Source organism: Siniperca chuatsi, linkage group LG12 (genome assembly GCF_020085105.1).
Source record: "Siniperca chuatsi isolate FFG_IHB_CAS linkage group LG12, ASM2008510v1, whole genome shotgun sequence".
Classification (NCBI taxonomy): Eukaryota; Metazoa; Chordata; class Actinopteri; order Centrarchiformes; family Sinipercidae; genus Siniperca; species Siniperca chuatsi.
Window position 1 is genome coordinate 11,338,404 of NC_058053.1, and position 21,314 is coordinate 11,359,717.

The 21,314-nt window shown below is 38.7% G+C and overlaps 1 protein-coding gene across 1 annotated transcript in view; it reads left to right on the top strand.

Moving 5' to 3' along the window:
* cps1 (carbamoyl-phosphate synthase 1, mitochondrial) overlaps positions 1–2,551 on the top strand; it is a 52,905-nt gene extending 50,354 nt beyond the window's left edge. Inside the window, exons 37-38 of the mRNA XM_044215566.1 lie at positions 1,059–1,188; positions 1,311–2,551. Coding sequence (XP_044071501.1) covers positions 1,059–1,188; positions 1,311–1,424 — 244 coding nt within the window. The 3' untranslated portion in view covers positions 1,425–2,551. The remainder of the gene's footprint in view (positions 1–1,058; positions 1,189–1,310) is intronic.
* Positions 2,552–21,314: the final 18,763 nt, after the last annotated feature.

Consider the following 21,314-nt stretch of genomic DNA (forward strand, 5'->3'; position numbering starts at 1 on the left):
TAGTCATTCAGCCCTTCATTCCACTATAGGATTGAGCATAAATTCAGTCATATAGATTTATGAAACCTTTCTAATATAACCTTATTTCACATGAATTTATTTTTTTTTTTTGAAAAACAACTGCTTCAAAAGCCTTTTTAGCCTGCTATACAACAAATACAAATAACCAACACAAAATTTAACCAGCGCAAAATTGATACGACACAACAGATGAACATCAGCCACTGCCATCGGTGAATGTCATCCTATTTATCTGTATGTGCCCCGATGTTCAGCCGCTATATCGGCGCATCCCTACTTCTAATGAACTAAACTTTGTTTTTCACTCCATTAAAAAGCAAATATTGTTCCAGGAATTGCTTTTCTTTTAATAATTTGAATGGCAGTTGTGTGTGTAACTGACTACCCAAGTAGCCTAAAAAATGAGACAGATATAGCTTTTATTTGGCAGTGTGATTACATGCAGAGAAAATCAGGCCAACACTTACTAACTGGGCATGTTAATTTTTTACCACTAGGAAGCAGACAAACTCTCAAACGGCAGAGCCCTTATATACTGTTGGCTTAACAAGTTCATACAGCAAACAAAACTAAGGATTGCCTACTTAACATCCAGCAGAAACAGAACAGTATGGGCATCCCAACCCATCTGGTTTGGTCTGCAAAGTTAAGGGTCACTTTGGCTTGCTATATATTTAGATGATTTTCTTCATCAGTCACTGGTTGACATTTGCTGTCTGTCATTTTGTGCTTGGCGCAGGTAGTGTACAATCTGGAACCTGCTAACTGTTTTATATAAGGGGGTCAGTGAAAGCCATTGGGACTCAACTGTATGGACTGCAGAACCAAATCAGTGCATTGAAAGTAGCTAAAAGCCGCAAAGAGCCGCAGAAGTAGGTTTTGATTCTTAATGGGATCAACAGTACGAACCACTCTATCTAATTACAGGAAGTTGTTTGATTCAGTTGTATTCTCACAAATATTGCATTGGGTGCTTTAAGTAGTTTACATTTATTGATTTGATTATGTTATCTCTGACACTATATTTGTGTTTATAGGCTGATCAACGAGGGTGATATTGACCTGGTGGTCAACTTGCCCAATAACAACACACGACAACTGAAGAATAACTTCCTCATCCGCAGAATGGCTATCGACCACGGCGTTCCCCTAATCACCAATTACCAGGTCAGTAAATGTCACACTACCAGTGACTGGGGAAAAGTGGTGATGTGCTCAGTTTACATTTACATACTGTCTGCCTCTCACACTTGATGGGCTTCGGCTTAATGTTTTTCTGTGTGTATTAGGTGGTGAAGCTGTTTGCAGAGGCCATTGGCTATGCGGGTGAGCTCGACACTGGCAGCCTCTTCCACTACCGTCAAAAAGAAAGCCAACACAGAGGGGCTAAACAGCAGGGCTAAAGCTTTGTTCCGTTTCCCTTGGTTCTCTTTGTAAAAGCAAACCATTGTGGGTGCAGATTTTTGTGATACAGTTTGAAAAATTTTGTTCTGTAACCATCCCATGGTGTCAAGAAGTAGTAGTTAGTGGCAGGAGTTGCAGTCTGTCCAGGTATACCTAGACCAAAACACAGTAACATACAACAACCGTTTAAAAGGAAACAAATGGTTTTATTCTAATGCTTTACAGATAAGTATTAACAAACAACTTATTAACAAATGTTAATAATTAAGAAAGAGTTCTTATAGTAATTAAAGTCTCGCATTGTAAAGTTATTAAAAAAAAAATAAATAGATTGTGGACCAGATGCTCTACAGATCTTTCTCAGAAGTTCAGAGGTCAAACAGACCCTTACAGGAAACTTCCCGAACTACTAAAAAGACAAAACAAGTGTCATGCTGGAGGAGGATAAACACCCAGCCAAATGTTTCACAAGGGGCGTCCCGGCAGCTCGCCTGGTAGAGCGCGTACCCTTAAGGCTGAGTCCTTACCACAGCGGCCACGGTTCATTTGTTCTCATTCATACATTTTTGTATCTGGAGAGACTTTAGAGGAGAGATCCAAAGTATGCTGGAGCACACAGACTTAAGGCAACCAACTTTATTAAATGACATTACATTGACAATAACAATAACATTTCAATACATACTTTGGATCTCACCTCTCTGAAGTCTCTCCTGATACAAGATTGCTCTACTCTGAGTGAGTCGGTTGATGTGCACTTAACCTCTTCCTTTATCATACATTTTTGTATTGGGCTTAAAATGGTGTTGAAAATGTACTATATAGTAAACATGTACTATATGCATGACTTTTAAAGAACTGTAGATATGGTAGCTGTAATGAATGTAATTCTTGTGGATTTGTTAGGGGTTTTTTTGTTTTGTTTTTTTCAAGAGTTCCAGCCTGGAACCCTAGCTTTAAAGTTTGAAGTTGATGACAACTGATCTGTTAATATATTTGGATTTATGCGTGTATATACTGTATGTTTCAAATTGAGTCTATGGTAGAACCTGCTCTGCATTTTAAAAAAACACATTCTAAGTGCATTTAACTATATGCAGTATAGCAATAAACCCCCGCTCTTACATTTTGTTGTTTCTTTTCATGTTTGTGTTCTGTAACAATCGACTGAAACGCAATGAAGTTATCTCTCATGTGATGTCTGCTCTTTATGTCAGTGTGTTTGCACTAGATATGCATCAAAATCAGGGTGCTTTCCCGTAGTTTAAAAGTTTACTTTAAAAATACTTGTGTTAGGGTTTTTATCAGTAAAGTATTAATGGCAACACTTTGCATTTAGAATTCCCAACAAAAGCACAAACCTCAAAAACAGCTGAATCTGACAGAAATATGGAGTGTGGAGTTACCTAAACGTACGCTATTCTTCAGCTTAGCTTTCTTTAACTGAGGCCTCTGTGTAGATACACAAAATAGCAAAAACTATGATTCAAAGGGTAACAAAGTGCAGAAAGTGGTACTGCGCACTCTAGGTTGAAACTGTCAAGAATGTTAGGCCTACATGTTTCAATACTCAAATTAGTTATGTCAAATCAGAGGCAGTGTCATTCTTACCATGAGAAATAGTCATCAACTCCATAGACACCTTACTGTTAACAGCCTTTAAAGATCCATGAAGTTATTCATATGATGAGTATGATCATGCCATTCAGGCAAATAATAGTACAAGGGTTCACAAAGGAATAAACTGCAAATTGATTCCAATACGCTACCCATCTAACACAAGGCAAATGTGGTTAAAGGGCTATACAGTTAGTCTAAGTTATTTTGTACCCCTGCAATCAAAACTGCTTCAGGTTCCATTTACAGACACGCAACTCTCCAACGACTGTTAATATTGATCTGGCTGCAAATCCTTTCAACCTTCCTCCAGCTTTGACTGTTTCACTCCTGCCTCAGCTTCTGCAGGTAACTCAGGATACCTCTGCATTTTTCTTTGATTAAGCAACATCCACTGCATCTACCTATAGCAAGGTCCATAAATAGCACATCCCACTGTTACTGTGGCCACAGAATAGTCAAGAGAGATTAGAAAGCTAGAGGGGGTAGTTCCTATCTACATAGTAAATGTGGTCTCACTGTCACTGTAAGCCCACTTCACCACCAGAAGACAAAACTGCTTCTTCCTCATTTGAGATTCAGTGGTGAGCCGTACTCATTACCACCATTCAGTGGTAGTGATGTTATGTCTAATAAAGGAGCCGTGAGGATTGTTTCATTATTCAGAGACACATATCTAAATTAAGTGTCGGAGCTTGATTTGGATGTGCAAAAGTCATGACTGATGTTTGAAACAACCTACTGCTACACTCTGTCAGTGAACATGCGATTGGTGTGAACTAGTCCAAACCAATGAGGTGTCATCATTCTAAAGTTCTCTGAATCGCACAGTTACTGTAATAAACCTCAGTTTGGTTTACCAATATGACATTTATTGAGGGAGGGAGGTGCATGGTTAAAAGCAAACCTTCATTGGATCATTCACCTCATAACTAAATATTCTACAAGCTGTAGTGTTAAATGGCACAAGGGCATATACACACACGGGGTCATCATCTGACCCAAAATGTCAGCGTGCTGTTCAGAATAATTCATAAGTTTACAGTTTTATCTCTGTAGGAATTACATTAATTAATACAGCCAAGGGATGTTGTAAGAAAAGAAGTAAAAAGTGCCACGATGAGGAAAACACGGACAAAATGTGAATGAATAACTACATGAAAAATCCACTTTATTTTGCCATTGATTGATGAGGAAGCACAACTGTAGTGTATAATTGCAGTTTTCTTGGCTTTGGTGTTGGCCTAGGATGTGAGAGCAAGAGTGAGAGAGAAAGATAGAGAATTAGCGCAAGTGAGAAATATAAATGTATTCACGATGCTTTGTTATGTCAGCCAGAACTGAAAAAATCCACTTTTTTTGCTTTCCTTCAACTGCCTCTCACACACAGAAAATATCAAATTTTGTATAAGCAAAGTCTCAAATCCTGCTCAGTTGAGCTTATTCTACCTCAGCAGCCCAGGGCCATCAGAGTCACGATTCACTGCAGGCACAGTAACCAAGCAACAGGGCTGCTTGTGGTGTTCACTGCTGACAATAACTCCCAGGTAGACCCCTATGTCTTACGCAGTATGTCTGCAAATCCCACTTTGATTAAAGTGTAGTATTGTTAAATTTAACCTTACTCTGTTATTATGAATATCTGATGTTCTGTTTTGGGTCTGCTGCACCAAGGTCTTAGTTCCTATATGAGCCTACCTTGGGTGAGCAAAATGAAAGAAATTACTGTAAACTGATAACCAACCAAACATCTACACTATATATTTCTAAATACTTTTTGGTAAGGTTAAATTTTAACGAAAGATTTGCACTTCATCAGAGCTGTACGACTCCACTCCATGACCTTACAGAGACAGGAAGAAAAGGAGAGGATCTGGTGCAACAATAGAAACTAGAATTCTTGCTAAGATTTGAAATTATTGTCACAGATCTACACTGTACCACACACACATACAAGGGCACACTCTCCAGTGGTCAAAATTTCTAAATAAAGAAGAAAGATTTTGCCTTAGCTGATCATATCTGTGGACTGCAGTTTGGCTAACAATGCTTCTTTGTGATGTGATTTTGTGATTCAAGGAAGCTACCACTAAGCTTAACCCAGTGTTTAGGCCTGCAGGGCTGTCTAGATGGGGGTCAAATGGGCCCATTAATATTTTTTTAGGGGGTCATTGCTCCATCCAACATGGACAAAAACAATACTGTGAAACCTGGACACCTGTACACCCACTGAGTACTACAAAATAATATTTTAAAATGATATGTGAATTGATGTAGATGTATATTAGATCTATAACTAATTTAGTTTTTGACTACAATAATGAAATGAGAATTTAATTAATTAATGAATTAAAATCATTTGAATCAAAAAAGTGATTAAGAAAGTACACCCCTTTGTTTCACCAGGGCTTAACTGTTTAATCTCGTTTTAACTGTCTAATCTCACATTATCACTAAATGTGAGTTTAGTTGAGTTGAAAATGTTTCAACTTGAGCAGAAAATTCATGTAACGCTGTGTCACGAAAGCCTATCAGCATTGAGATTCTCCTGATGTCACAGAGAATCAGAAATGACGAGGCGAAAATTTGCCTCGCGTTTGGTCTAAACACACCTTTAGAGGTGCTCAGAATAATGGAAAGTTTGAACATTCACATTTCCATGGCATCTGAGCAGACTCAATCTGCTGATGAGCTCCAGAACAGATGAGTAAGTGGACCTTGAGTTGAGATTATTTTGTCAACTATTTATTTCAAATTTTTTAATTCCTCACCTTTGACACTGGAGAGACACTCGACACCACTATCGCACGGAGTCCACTTGTCATCAATGTCATGGGGGTTTTTTTTATAATTAAGTGTGAGTTCTTGTCAGTCATACCAATCTACATTATCACATCTACATCTACATTACAATACAATACAATCTACATTAGTCACATTCGGTCATAAAAACTCAATGTGATGACTACTAAGGTAGCCTACTAAGGACACTAAGACATTTATATGCCATGATTCAGTGTGTAATTTATGTCAAAGTGTTCTTGGACAAGACACTGAACCCCAAATTGCTCCTGATGGATGACCAGCACCCTGCGTGGTAGCTCGCTGCCATTGGTGTGTGAGTGTGTGGATGAATGAGTGGCAAAAACCTTGTAAAGCACTATATAACTTTGGAAACACCCAAACACATTTGAAAATAAGGTAACACTTCTAAGGATTGGCAGCTGTGACTTTGATGTTGACACGAACAGTCATAATTACAGACAGTAGAAATTATGGTAAGTTGACATAAGGAACTTTTTGACTGGATAGTAGCTGGGTCTACACCTGTAGCTCATGTGAGTGTGTTTCAGCTGTGTCTGCTTGCCTATGGCTGTTTGTGACACCATAATGTTTTCTTTCAATACAAATTACTGAGTGCTCACTCACAAATTACTGAGTTATCCCTTTACACATGTGATAGGTTTTTATGTCAAGTTTGGTTTCCATCTTTTGCTTTTTGAGGAACATCTAAATTTCTATGTTGATTGAAATAAATGTGCAGCCTACTGGTGGTATTGTTAGTTACACACTCAGACCGCCAGTTCCTTGAAGAGTATCAGTAATTACATTCAGCAGCCAATGTTGATACATAGAACATAAGAGCTTGTAAAGGAGTAATGGAAAATAAAGTAAATCACAGCAGCAACACAGCAGGCAAACTTAGAATCTATTCCCACAAATAAAAAAAGTAATACCTGCTCAAATCAAACAGAATTTTGATCAGACGTTGTTCTTGCTTTTTCTTATTTCAAGAATGAGGCCATGTAGTCTGAGCAGCCATGTCCAGAAATGTTAAATAATTCACTACATTGCTCTAGCTAGCATGAAGAGAGACCTGCTGTTTTTCATTGGTGGAAAGAATAAACCTGGCTAATTGACATGCGTTTGTCATGCTGTGCTAAATGAATTATTTATGGAGGTGAGGAGCAAGCAGGGCTTAGAAGACAGTAAGTACATCCTTGTGGGATGAGTCACATAGTTGTTCGAGGCCAATTGTCAAGTTTGCAAGTGTGCACAAATAGCCCATATAAATAATAGGTATATCAAAATAAAGTTTTACTTATGAAAAAAACAAGTGTTTTTGCATTAATTTTCAATTACAAAGCAGTATAGATGTATGTAAAGTGGATTGTAGTAGTGTATATCAGAATATGTAATATGAGCATGTGTTGCATACCTTGACGTGCCAGAGTTTAATATCCAGCCAGCATACACACACACACACACACACAATCACACACATACTTTCAAGCTTTAAAGAATACAGTAGGATCAGTCCAGGAAGTGTTCTTAATGCTTCACAGAGGCTCAGCTCTTCATCTGCACTGTTTCAGTGTGTGGTAAATACCATTCTGACAGCAAGACACCACCCCATTAGCTGTAATAGTATCTCATGCCATTAGTGATTGTGCATCTAAATTGTTTCCCAGGCCATCAAATGCTTTGGGTTGCCATCTGTAAAGAAACGATTGCCATAATGTGTTTCCATGCTGCTACAACACAGTCACCTATTGTTTGACAGCCTCTATTCACCTCATGAGTTTTAGAATCATTTACAGTGAGTTATAGTAGTGCGCATGCGCCAGCCTGCATGCTGCCTGTTGCCGTAAAGAGTTTCCCCTCGGGGATCAATAAAGTATTTCTGATTCTGATTCTGATATCCTGTCTCCAATAATGGATAGACTTCACATATATGTAACCCTGAGGAAAAAAGCATTGCCTCCATGTCATGCAATTGAAAAAAAAGGTTTTCGAGTGCTAATTCCTGTAAGGGCCCAAGTCCACATCATATTAACATGTAAATGCAAGCCAGTCAGTTGGCTCATTAGCCTTTTGCTGATGATGACAAGTTTGGCATTCTGTGATTGATTTGATGAACCTTATATATAATTTTACTGGTTTGATGGCTACCATATGGTGTGCCTTTGTTAGCTAATTATAAAAGTGAATATTATTGTTAATGTAACAATTATTAAAATATTTTCTGATAATTCAGTTGTGTCTGGTTCATGTTATTCATCAATATGAATGGCGCATTACCATTAAAAACTCAGTAGCCACCTGCCAATTGGGTACACAGATACACCACTTAATTTGATGGGACACAAAAAATACTAAATAAAGTGGTATTGGTTATTTGCCATTTAGCTACTGATTCACATGTAAACAGGAACAATTCACTAAGAAAGTGGTCAGTACACACGGATATCTAGTGGTGGGATGTAAGAACATTTATGCAAGTATTGTACATATGTACAATTATGAGATACTTTTACTTTACTTGAGTATTTCCATTTTCTGCCACTTTACTCACTCTACTACATTTCAGAGGGGAATACTTTTGTACTTTTTACTCCACTGTATTTAACTGATGGTTGTAGTTAAAGCTGGAGTGTGGGACTTTTACATATAAATGAACATCGAGACGAGTTCACACAATGCTGATTAAGCCTATCACTGCCATGTTAATCTCTCTGTATTTGAATCTGGTGTCTGTGGCGACTTTACTTGAATAGAGATGACGCAAGTCTCTCTCTACATGGCTCTGGAGCAACCGTAGGGACGGAGTAGGCTAAAGCAACTAGGAGTATGGCAGAGCCTATGGTGGAAAAACCTAAGAAGAAAGAAGAAACTCAGTGTTCAGAGGAAGGATTACAGTCAAAAAAAGAAAGCGATCAATGGCAAGGACAAACACGGATATCAGTGGTGTAGCTTTTCCTAGTTGGAGAGCCTAAGAAAAGAGAAAGGACTGAGAGCAGACACAGATGTTACGTTACTGATCTTGGACAGGTTTGCAAAATATCTGTATAATATTTTTGTAACTATTTCTGAACACGAGTCTGGGGTTAAGCTCACTGTGGGCATTCGTCATAAGCAGTCTTGACAGTGTTTGTGTAATTACTCTCACTGCCAGAAGGGGGAGACAAAAGTGTCGCACTGCAGGTTTATGATTTCATTGTTGAGATTAACCTGCGCAAGACTATGAAGCTAATATAGCTAAAATTAGTTCCACCTCAACCAGCTACAATATTGAAATGCTGCTTAGTTAATGTAACCACTGCAGCCAATTGCAGTTCATCACAGGTGCAACACTGTCCACTGATTTTATAGGACTGAGGTTTTCAGGGTCTGTTCACTATGAATGTATCTGAAATTCTGATTATCAGAAGTTGGCTGGTCTAAATGGAAGGATATCTGTTTATTTCTGAACAATGAAGAATCTGAGCCTCACACACTAATTACTCTACCCCTGAATCACATTAAATCCCCACATATGTAAGCTTGCTTGATGGGCCCACTTAAATTACACCTTTTGAATTACTTCCGTGTTAACGTACAATTAGAAACACTTTGCAAGAGAAACGGCAGTGATGGCAAATTCCCCTTTGTTATGTTTTTACTTCCAAGGTTCCATAGGGAGGACTTTGAGAATGAGGGCTTTAAAGAGTATGTTTTGCAATCAGCATAACAAAACTTTCACTAGGCTCCAATCACACCCATTGTTTAGCACGGAGGAGGTGGCAATTAAATATTGTGGTGGATTGGTGTTGGTATTCTAGTGATGAAGGGAAGATTTCCTGCACGGTCTGTGAAGGAAGGTTGTAATGCAGGTTTTGTCTAGAATGATAGAAATAGAAGATAAGGTGCGCTGCCCCCCATCCCCCAACATACACTCACGAGACTGTGCAGCTAGAGAAAACCTATGTAGTCTGCTAAAACCCACAGAAAAGCTCTCCAACATGCACCAGGGAAAGTTCTACTCACAGTATTGTAGGATTATGTTTTAAAGCCTCTAACCATTCTGCACTCCAGCATGAGTTTACAAGTACATTTAGCAATTAGAGAAGATCTTGAGCAATTCACAGAGCTGGGAGGGGCGGTACTATAAACCAATAATGACAGTGGTGCTTTAGTTTGGGGGGGGGGTCATTTTTCTTTTATCAATCAATGGTATCTGGTTGTTTTGATATCATACTGAGGCTGCTTTTGCCAGCATTGAGTGACTTAACAGAGAACGGTACAGATACTGATACCAGTTGTATGCAAAGTGATAATACATGGCAAGATGTCCTGATAGAGCAAAACCGTAGACGTAGGCAAAGTTAAAAACATTCATGATTTTCCACTGGTTCCACTGTTGTTAAAAAAAATGTATAAAGTTCTAAATTTAAAAAACAAAAGGAGGAGGATAAAGAGGAGACAAACATTCCAGTCTTTCTCTCAGTTGCCTTTTGCTCAGTGTTTTCTCACAAGGAACAGATAACGTATTTAGCTAAAGATTGGTCTTTCTATCAAGAGGAGGAGCAATAGGTGGGTTAAACTGGAGGACGAGCAGGATTAGTTAACATATTACCTGTGGCTTACTAGCAAATGTGTCTTTACAAGCCTGCTAATGATAACCACCACTCGTAAAAAAGAATGAGTAATGAAATGAACCTGTTCAATTAGTATTTATCCAGTGATGACATTTACATTAACATATAATGAGTAGTGGTGCTACTTCCATTGATCTTACATGGGAAGCCAGTGAGAGATTATCCTTGCTGTTGCATGAACAACTTTTGCTGGTTCTTGGGGTCCTGCATGGAGATGGGTCACATATTTGGGATGTGAAGTTTATAGAAAATAAGAAGTCTGGTTATTCATATCCTTAATTATATGATTCTATTTTTATCCAGGTTTACAACTGTCTGCAGTCATTGCAACAATGTCTTGTCCCATCTGCATCTAGCCTTTGTATTTCTGTACTGAGTTACCTCAGCAGTTTAGTTTTTGGCTGCCTGAACACAGCTGCCTTTAGCTTCTCCATCTAATCACCACTAAAGAAAAATATGAGCAGCCAATTTAACCTGCATTACCAGACTTTCACTTTGATTGCAGTGAATAAATCCTGTCTGTATCATGTACCATCACATTTTCGATTTTACTAACTGCAAACTTGGGTTGATGACACACCTACCTGTGTGCATGGCAAAACTAATCAGAAACCTGTATAAGGTTTTTACATCCCACATTGTGCCAGTTTCTATCAGAGTACTCCGACTCACATATTCATGGTTACTGAAACTGGGATAGGGCTTGTTACTGAAATCAGGTTTATATGCACAAACACATAACTTGCATACTTGCATATTTCAATACCGTGTGGTATTCTAAGTTGGAGTAGAGCAATAGAAAAAAAGAAAAAAGAAAAAGGCAAAAGTTAGAGATGTCCTCATGTCTCTGAATCTTAATTTCCTTAATGTCCAACTCTATCTGACACAGCTTGATAGTCTTGCCATCGGTGTTGGAAGTAACTAAGTACAGTTACTCAGGTACAGTATTTACATTTAGAGGTACTTGTACTTGAGTATTTCTATTGCCAGTTACTTTGTACTTCTACTCTAATACATTTCACAGGGTCAAATCACTTTATAATAATGCATTGTTATAGATATAACTGCCCAACAGTATTAAAAGTTGTTAAAATTAGCTCTACCTCTGTCAGCTACGACATTAAAATGATGCATATACACAATCCAATCCACGTATATAATCCAGTGTTTTAATATACATAGAAAATTAATAATTTATAATTTGACACACAACTAGGTTTTCTAAATGTAATACATTTGTCAGTGACAGCAGTTTCCAATGCTGTGTTTTGATTTTTGGTTGTGGGGTTACTCTTTTGTATACATCTGGATCACAGATTGGACCTTAAAAATCACAAATATTCACATAAATTATTATACCCCACTGAGATGAGTTTGAAAGATTACTGTGGATGAGATCAATGTTGAAAGTGGTTTACATATTCAAACATAATTGGAACAAGTTCTTTAATGTAGATTTCTTTTGAATTCTGCACCCGCAGCAACTGTGTCATCTTCCTGTTTGATCGGGGCAGGGTTAGTGGATGATTGTTGATGAATGTGAATAAAGTCAAACTCTGAACACAGACTGACACAACAAAAGCACATTATACAAAGCAGAAGCACTTAAGCCACATTTCCTAAGAAACCATGGGGCTTTATTAGTCTCAAAGCAATTCATCTTCTGCCACTTCACCTTTAGTGACACAGACACACACACCCAGGCAAAAAAGGGCCTCAAAAACAGAATCAAAAAGGCCTGTCATGAAAATGACAGATTTTGTTGGATTATAAGGCTCATCAAAAGCTCTCCCACCAAGCTGGACCTCTGTGTTTTATCCTTACTGTCTTTCTCCAGCCCTAGGGACGTGATCTGCACAGATGAGTGCTGAGTGGGTTCCTTAAAGTGTGGGACTAGCTAGACAAGCTACATGAATAGAGCTGGCATACTCGCAGCTAATTAAAGACGTTTAGGAACAATTGCTCAGTGCTGCTCATATCACCAAAGAGCTCCCACTGAGACAGGCCTCATAGATATACTATAGGAGGAAAACTTCTAACTTATCAGGCAGCTGTAGTCCGACTCACATTGCATAATTAATGATAACAACAACATTGTAAAAGTCATTCAGCAGATGGCATATTGGAGGATAAGCCTGAGCCCAGTATGACGTGATTCTGAAATTGATTGATTCAGTCAGTTTATATTCAGAGGACAACTAGGAGAGGGTTACATAAGAAGAAAGCTTGAATAAGTCATTCTAAACTGCAAATGCTTTGTATGAGATGAACTAATTTGAAGATGAGTGTAGGTCTCTCTAGTTTGTTCACAACACAACATTAAACATTTAACATTGGCTCTGTTGCATAACTGGGTTTCGTTAAGCTTATTAGATATGAATCTAGGCCAAGTAAATATGTCACCATAGGCTACTGTTAAGTCTGCTCCTTAGCCTCTCCTCTGTTTTTGAGCTACATTTAAACTATCCCTCTAACTCTGTTGGTAAGGCTTGCATTACTCAAAAAAGCCACAATGCATTGCCATTTTTTAACCAGACCATGTTGAGCATCTTTATAGTTTATTGTAGTTGATTTATGACAACGCTCGATTCAATCTCATCGTGTGCACATGGCAGAAACAGCAATGCCATCTTCTCTTAGCTGTCCAGTGTCTTCCACTTGATTATGAAAGCTTAAGGGCTAAACAGTGAGGGTGGTAGTCTGTTCTCTGATGCATTGCCAGGCAGCTTGTGTCAGCCATTTTCAATTTAACACTCCCTGGCAAAGGGGAACGATAACATTTATTATGTCTGGCAAAGGGAGGACACCAGGTATGACAGGTTAGTAGTGCCCACAGCGGTAATGTCTGCGTAAGGGAACAAAACCCATAATGAGATAAGAATGCCCATTGATTACCGCTCATTACAATACAGATGATCCCTATCTTTAATACTCAGTGGAGGTGGCACCCCTCCCTACCGCTATTTTCTCTCTCCAGACCACATATGTGCTATTTGTGTGCATGAACACAGATAAACACATCCATCCTAGGTTGAAGGAGAATAAGGCGCCTGAAATGTAAGATGGAGCAAAGCCAAATGTTGAAATAATTCTAAATGTAATAAATGTCAGCTAGTGCATGAAGGCTATAAGAGGGGCTATATGTTGGAATCTACAAGCACGCCCACATTATGCAACAATTGGCCAGATTTGTGGAGGTGATGAAGTAGTGTAGACAGGGTTTGAACTTCTCTCTCAAGATCTACTAACTAACTAATCCACAAAACAATTAAGTGACACACACAGAGCTCAACAGAAGATACAAAAAAGACAACAGGACCCAGGATTGAACCTTGGGGCACACCATAATGTAGCCGATATCTGTGGATGCAGATGTGAATTCATAATCTGACAGAGTAATTCAGGGGCAGAAAGAGTGACATCAACCCAGTCATGCGGGCAGTCTAATAAAACAGAGTGGCGGACAGTGTCAAAAGCCACAAGATCCAATAAAACCAACAATGAACAGTTCCCTGCATCTGCTGTTCTATCTAAAACTACATCTAAAGGTATGAACATGTAATGCCTAATTCCTTGAACAGGAATATTAAATTAAATAATAAAGGCAGGTAATGGTTTAGGATTTAAGAAGGATTAGCATTGGGTTTTTAAGGGTTAGTGTGATTAGGGGTTCGTGTGCATGTTTAAAACAGAAGGGAAACCAGCTAGAGAGCTTCTGGCAATTTAAAATTATATATGGGCCCCTTTAGACACTTGGTTGGAACCACATCTAATGAACAAGTGGAGGAGTCATTTTAGAAATTCTCTCTATGACAGTCATGGTAACCTTGCTTGGAGGGAAAATATCCAGTGTGTGGAGTGTTCTGCAGTTTTATACCCTTGACCTTGAACTCCCCACATTTCTGAGGGGATTCATTGACAGCTAGAGGATCAGGGGTCAATGGCAGAATTGGTGTTCATATTTCTTCACAAGGTCAGGAAGCATTTCACAGGATGATTTTGTTTTGTGACGTTTCCACTTCTGCTCAGTTTGTCTGCATTCTCTCTTCAAAGCTGTTCCTGTGTCTCAATAGCTCTTTCAAACAGTGCTAGCCACTCATGCTGTCTGACTTCACCATGCTCCGGTCATGGACGCTTGTTTGAGTGCAGAACATCAGAGCTGACACTGAGCTAACAGAAAGCAGGAAAAGCTGTCTATTTAGGCTGTGCTAATGCCCACAGTTTAACACAATAAGCATACAGTACATTATACATTAAAATATTCTACAATACTTACAGTACAGCAAACCTAGTATGGAGGTATTATGCACCAAATTAGGCACGGCTGTAACTGGATTAACCTTACAGCTGCAGTGGTTTCCTCAAATTACTTTTGATGCTAAAATGGCAGTTTAATGTCCAGCTGTGTGGAAAAATATGTTTTAGAACAAGCATATCGACTTGAAAATCTGTAAACAGAATCTATGCAGGCAGTTTGAGTAGCTCAATCAGTCATGCAGGACTCCATCCCCAAATCAGAGTCCAGAGCAGCATTCAACAGGTGGAGCATTGAGTGTGTAAGATAGCCCTAACCTTACTACTAACAAGAACAATGCTCAAACCACAGAAACACCACGCCAAAATGGCTGCTCGTAATAGATTTTCCTTCCCTACCACTGCATGAAGTAATAACTTCTGGTTGGATGGTTAGATTGAATAAAACAAATTAATCATTTTATTATTAATTATCAACAGATTTGTGTTTAAAAGTAAACTTCATTTATCGCAAGAAATGAGAAAGAGTGATATATTCCTAAGATGTAATCATTTAAAAATAACAGGAAAACCTTCAACCCTAGTCTTTGATGCTCAGTGCTTTAAATACAATTTTCGTCTATTCAGCTATGCACTGTAGATGAGAAGATCGAAAAGGTGATATTGAAAATAAGCATGTCTGCACTGCACTGTCTTCTGGTTATTAAGGCTACTAAGTTCCTCATCCTCCTCATCAGTTGATTTCACCCTGTAATTGTTGTATGCTAATGAAAATGGCAGCTCTAGAAGAAAATAACCCTTGCCCTTTGAATCTGAGAGTACATTTTTATTATTTTTTTTTATTTATAAATCTCTTCTACAACTTTGGTGCAAATATGCACATAGAATATCATGTGTTTACATTTAACCAATTTTCAGGTTGTGCTATCCTGTCGTTTGCTCAACAGGAGTTTTTTTTATTCCAGTCAAACCAACATGGACAAATGCAAGACACACTCACATGCAATTTCCACTTACAGTAACATGATATTTTGGTAGTATCTCCACAGCTCAATGCCCCCTGCTCACATCCACTCCCCCCTGCTATCCCCCCGAGCAGAGATGCTCTGCTTTCAGTTAATGGCTGTGGACATGGACATCTCTTCAGAGCAGAAATGTGCAGAGCCCCACCTTCTTCCACTGTGGCTGATTTCTCACTATGAAGAGGCTTTGCATTGACTCAGCAGCCACAACTGCCACCATCGCAAAGGTCAATTGGAGAATTATTTACACACAACAATGGCAATATATACTGTATAACACAGGGGCAAAGTGATGATGTGCAATAATGTCCATATGGTTTAATCAGTAGTATTATAATTAAAATTAAATTGTGATAAATATGTTATCAAATAATAATAATAATATTTATTGTCCACAAATGTGGAAATTAGCCTTCGGCTTCACAGGTTAGTTTACAAAGACATCCTAGAAAATCACAATACATGCATTAATAAATAAGACAACATGCAAAGTTTTTGGTATGAAAGACTTTTTGTAAATGTTCTTGGTTACTGCAGCGGCTCTGTAGCATCTTCCCGAGGGCAATTTTATCAATTGTGAAATACTGGATCAGCAGTCGCACCGTGCCCTGGAAGTCAGTTCCAAGCTAGGCAAGTGTCACAGGAAACACACAGGAGTATACAGTTTGGGATGCACCATCCTCCAGGCCTTAAGTTTGATCAGGCTTCAAACTGTGCTGTATGTGTGAGTAAGTAAAACAGGAAAGTATGAGAGTTGTAGCCTCACTCATCTGGATCTGCTCCCCTGTAGAGGCCTTCAGCATGACTGCTGATTGAACACAGCTGTGCTCTTGGATTTGCAGGTGTAATTATAGGGATTGTCTTCATTTCCCTGTATATTCAGTGTGGGGAGAGCTGTCTGAGGTGATGGCTTAAATTATCAAATTAAACAACATTAAATAATTATGAGTGGCATTCAGTAAAAGCCTATTGTAATGCACTGTAAGGCAACAAATGATGAAGTATATGGATTTGTTTAAAATAACAACTTGGGAGGAACCTGGGAGGAAGCTCTGATCTTGATAGCATAGTAACAGACGGTATTGATTAGCTGACCTAAGGGCAATTAGCCAACACTCCTTAATCTAACTTCTACATCTGCAGTAGTACGCAGGGTGTTGTAAATGTGCATTCATTTTAATTTTAATCCACCAAAAACATTGAGCACTGACTAATAAGAGCCTCATTTGAACCTAACAGAAGCTCTTTCTTCATTTTTGTGAGGTCATGTTTTAGACCCTGCCTGCCCAGGAACAACATCATGACAAGCTACAGTATAGGCTGTTCCTCTGCGTAGCTTTCAATTTCACAATTCATATGAGAGATCAAGGAATTATGTCATGAGGTCTGGAGCAGAAAGAGAGTGAGCATTGAAAACAGGGACCTTTGGATATGAACGAAGTTTATTCAAGTGAAGATCGACCCACTTCCAGTGTATAAAGATCATTATAAACACAATAGAACGTTGTGGTGGAAAGTATCTTCTTTGAAACCTCAATAAAAGCTGAGAAGAAGCATGGCTTCAGGGTCATGCAAAGAGATATGCTGTAGTTTTGGTTCAGAGGAAAGAAAGCAAACTAGAGAGGCCAGTCTGACAGGCTGCAGGCTTCAAACATGACGTTGCCTTGATTGTTTCAACTCACCTTGATGTTGCAGCATCTCTGCCATTCAGCAGGCATTCAGCCATTCAGTATTCCTGCATCTCAGATATTCTGATTCCTCTGCAACCTCAGAAGTTCATTTTAGAGAAAATAGGTCCTGGACTGTGGAAATAAACATGAAGAGAAGTGTGTGAGTACTTTAAAGACGGAGCTGTGCTGTCTTGTGTGTATGTTGTGGAAAAAATGCTTTCTGCATTAGCATATTGTCAGGTGTTTATCTGGTAACTTATTATTGTGAGTTCTTATTTTCATTCCAAAATGCCTAAAGACAGTGGTGGAGGAAGTATACAGTACTTAAGTAAAAGTAGCAATACTGCACTATAAAAATACTTAATTACAAGTACAAGTTCATCGAAAATGTCACTTAATTTAAAGTACGTAAGTATTATTAGCAAAATGTACAGAAAGTAAAAGTTCTCATAATGTAGAAAAATGTTATAACAATAACAATAACAAATATCTTCATCAACCTAGCACTTCCAGAGAGAGGTAGCAGCTCAGGGTCAGCGTCAGAATAAAATGTAAGATTTAGCTTTTTCTCTCAGTGAGGTGGCTGATTGCCAGCACAAAGCTTAAACTTGGTCTGTCCAGTTGAATGATGGTCCCTTCCGCTTCAGATAGTGAGATCCAATTTTACCCTTAAAGCTCTCCTCTGTTGACCTCATCACCCCACTCAAATTTCTGAGCTTTTTTATAATCATAACTATTTGAGATAGCCACGTTTTTCAGTGAGCCACAATCTTAAAATGAGTCTTGTCCTTATGGAAGGGAAGTAGGGTAATACAAATCTGGGAAGACCAAGGACACCTCTGTCTGTGATTCACCAGGGGACTCAACAGTTTACCTGGAAATGGAACCACCAACCACCAGGTTGAACAATAAGCAATACAAACTGATCAGCAAGTCTTGCATGGCAGCCCTGCCACCACTGGTGTAGAAATGTGGTTGTGGGTGAATGACAAGGTAAAGGGTGCTGTATAAATGAACATTTTTAAAATGAGATATATAAGAAAGTCTGACTAGATAAGGAGAAGCTGGGGTAGTTAGGAGGAGATTGTCATTGACAGGAAGTCATAATGCTCAGCATTTGCAGTACTGTATGCTTATTTTCAATATTATAACTGCGTATATGGTATTGTTTGAAATATCGTTTACCAAGTGCTTATAACATTGAATAAAGACCAAATCAAGCCAAAGTAAATTGGTGGTATATTGGTATATATATATAATGGTATATTGTAAATACACTAACAGAGAATGAGATTAAAGCAATACTTTTGCACATTGTACACCTTACACACACTGAATGAACAGCATTATTAGGCTGTTCTAAATTTCTCTAACTAATCACAAACCCTCCATTAGGGTTGTTTGGATTTTGAATGAAATAGTTATTCATTTTGTTCATTATTAAATTGTTAAAATTACAGCTTAATGTGTTTAGGTCCGTGCCACACACTCCAGCTATCATTTAAAGGACTGCTCAGGCACAGGCTCGTTGTTTATGGTTTTGTATATCCCTCTAAAAGCTAGTCAAGCACAGCTAAAGGTGGGCCCATACTCCATATTTATGAAATTGGCTCCGTGTGAAATTGGTTTTTGCCTAATGGATCCCTGCATGGGTGCTCCGCCTTATACCTCTGCCTCAGCTTATCGGCATCGGAGTCACACTGAGGACACAGAGACAGAACAGGAAGAGGGACAAGTAAAAAGGAACAAAGCTACAACAAAATTTGGCAACAATTTAAAAAGGAAAATAGCATGCAAGTGAGAATTAGCTAACTTTATTGACAGAAAAAAATTCTAAAGACCCACTATGAGCTTCTTACACCTACATATATTTGCATTATATTTATATCTAGTTTGTAGATAAAAGTTTTCAATCTTTCAATGATTACGTACATACTGTACATTACTGCATCAGTGTTTCGTATGTGAACTGACACAGCACACTTTTCCCATTTAGATATATATTGTTGACTTTTAGCATCTACCTGAGTGTATATTTGCCTGCTTCAACATATTAACACCCATTTCAACTGAAGTGGTGCAGGAGAGCATTTAACAGGACAATCGGGGAAATATTAAGTAAAAAGCTTAATTCTCATTTCAAGAACATCCACTACATACCCTCCCCCCTCACTATCACTCTTGAAGACCAATCAGATGGCTAACGAGGCTGAGGTGGCTCAGTGCGGTGTGACACTGAAAGCAATCTCAGATTAGCAGAGAAAAGAAAGTGCTAGGAATTGCTGGATGAACCTGCACCTCTTTCTGTAGAGCTGTGCATCATTAAACAAGAAATGGAAGGATTTTCAGCGTTGTTAAGTCAACAACCACCTCAAACGGTCATAACTTGTATTATGAACCAGAGGTTGGATCAGTGTGAATCAGTATCTGGACATTGGCCTCTTTTCTTTTTTTAAAACTACAGTAATTTTTCTGTGTTGTCCACCATGTTGCAGTTTTGGTGTCAATGGCCGTTTTCTCCACTAATTTCTTCCAAACCCTTCTTGCTCCCCGACTGGATTGGGGATGTAAACCCTTCACAGTGGGTCCTGAGTCTCTTCTGGGGTCTGTAGAAAGTGATAAAGGCTAACAAGAGCAGGCACAATGAGAATACCACAGAACCTTTGTAAAATGTTGGCAAATGCAATGCTGTTACAGACTGATGTCTAATAGGTTGCATAAACAACTAATATTGGCAAACGTTTGCATCATTAAATTGCTTACCAGTCCAGCAAATCTACTGTCAACGCTGCATTAGCATTGTTAATCCAAAATCCACAGATCCTTTCAAATCCTTTCTGCACTGATGTCCACTCTGGTGTTGAGGAAATTAAATAAAGTGCTCAGTGCATTGTGGGGTAGTTAATGGAGCCTGACAGTCTCAGAAAATGCACACAAAGCTTAAAAACTCATCAAACATTGAAGTAACAGAATTGATTGATATTCATCAGCAACAAAGGAAACCCCAGTTAATAACCAGTATGATCATTTTGTGCAAAGCGCCAACAAGTTACAGTGCACCTTTGACACCTTTTAGTTACAGTGATAGCACAATGTCTATTTGACTAGATGATATTTGTAAGTTTCCTTGAGATTACATATTTGGTCAGTTGCTTTTAGTGAAGTAGCTTTTAGTAGTATGTTATCGTTAGAACTTGATATGTTTTCCCATGTGCCATGATAGCCTCACTATTTTATTTTTAGCCAGAAAAGTGGTGGCAAAGATCTCTTTGTAACTGCTCTCAGGAAAAAAGCCCAAGGATTTTAGGGGAGGCACTGAGGGAGGGTGAGAGGGATGGAGGGAGGTAGGTGTGGGTGGGTGGATGGATGGATGAAGGTTGGCTGGAGCTGTCAGTCTCATCTCTCTCCTGTCTCTCCTCATCCATCCTCACCATGCTGACAGCAGTCTTCCAAGCAGAACACCGCCTGCCTGCCAGGTAATTCATATTCCCTACCTGCACAGCCACCACCACCACCAACACAAGGAGACAGACATGCAGGGAGGGACTGGTGTGAGAATAAAAAAGCAATGAGCAGGGTGATACAAAATGAGGGAAAGAGAAGAGAGCAATTTGGATGGCAACATACAATAGTGAAGATGTTGGATAATTAATATTATTATTAATTAATTATTAACTAAAAGTATCTTTTAGCATATACATTTTGATGTGAGGATACAAAACAGACTTCACACACTTTTCGAGCTTAATGCCATCCATGTTGAGATACAATCAATTCCCTATGAAAAAGTGATTATGATTAATATATAAATGGAGGATAGCAACAGTTTATTTAGTGTTATAGTCTTGCATAGTGTTATAGTTTTTGCTGTTCCAGGCAGGAGTAACATTGTAACACCTCCATCCTTC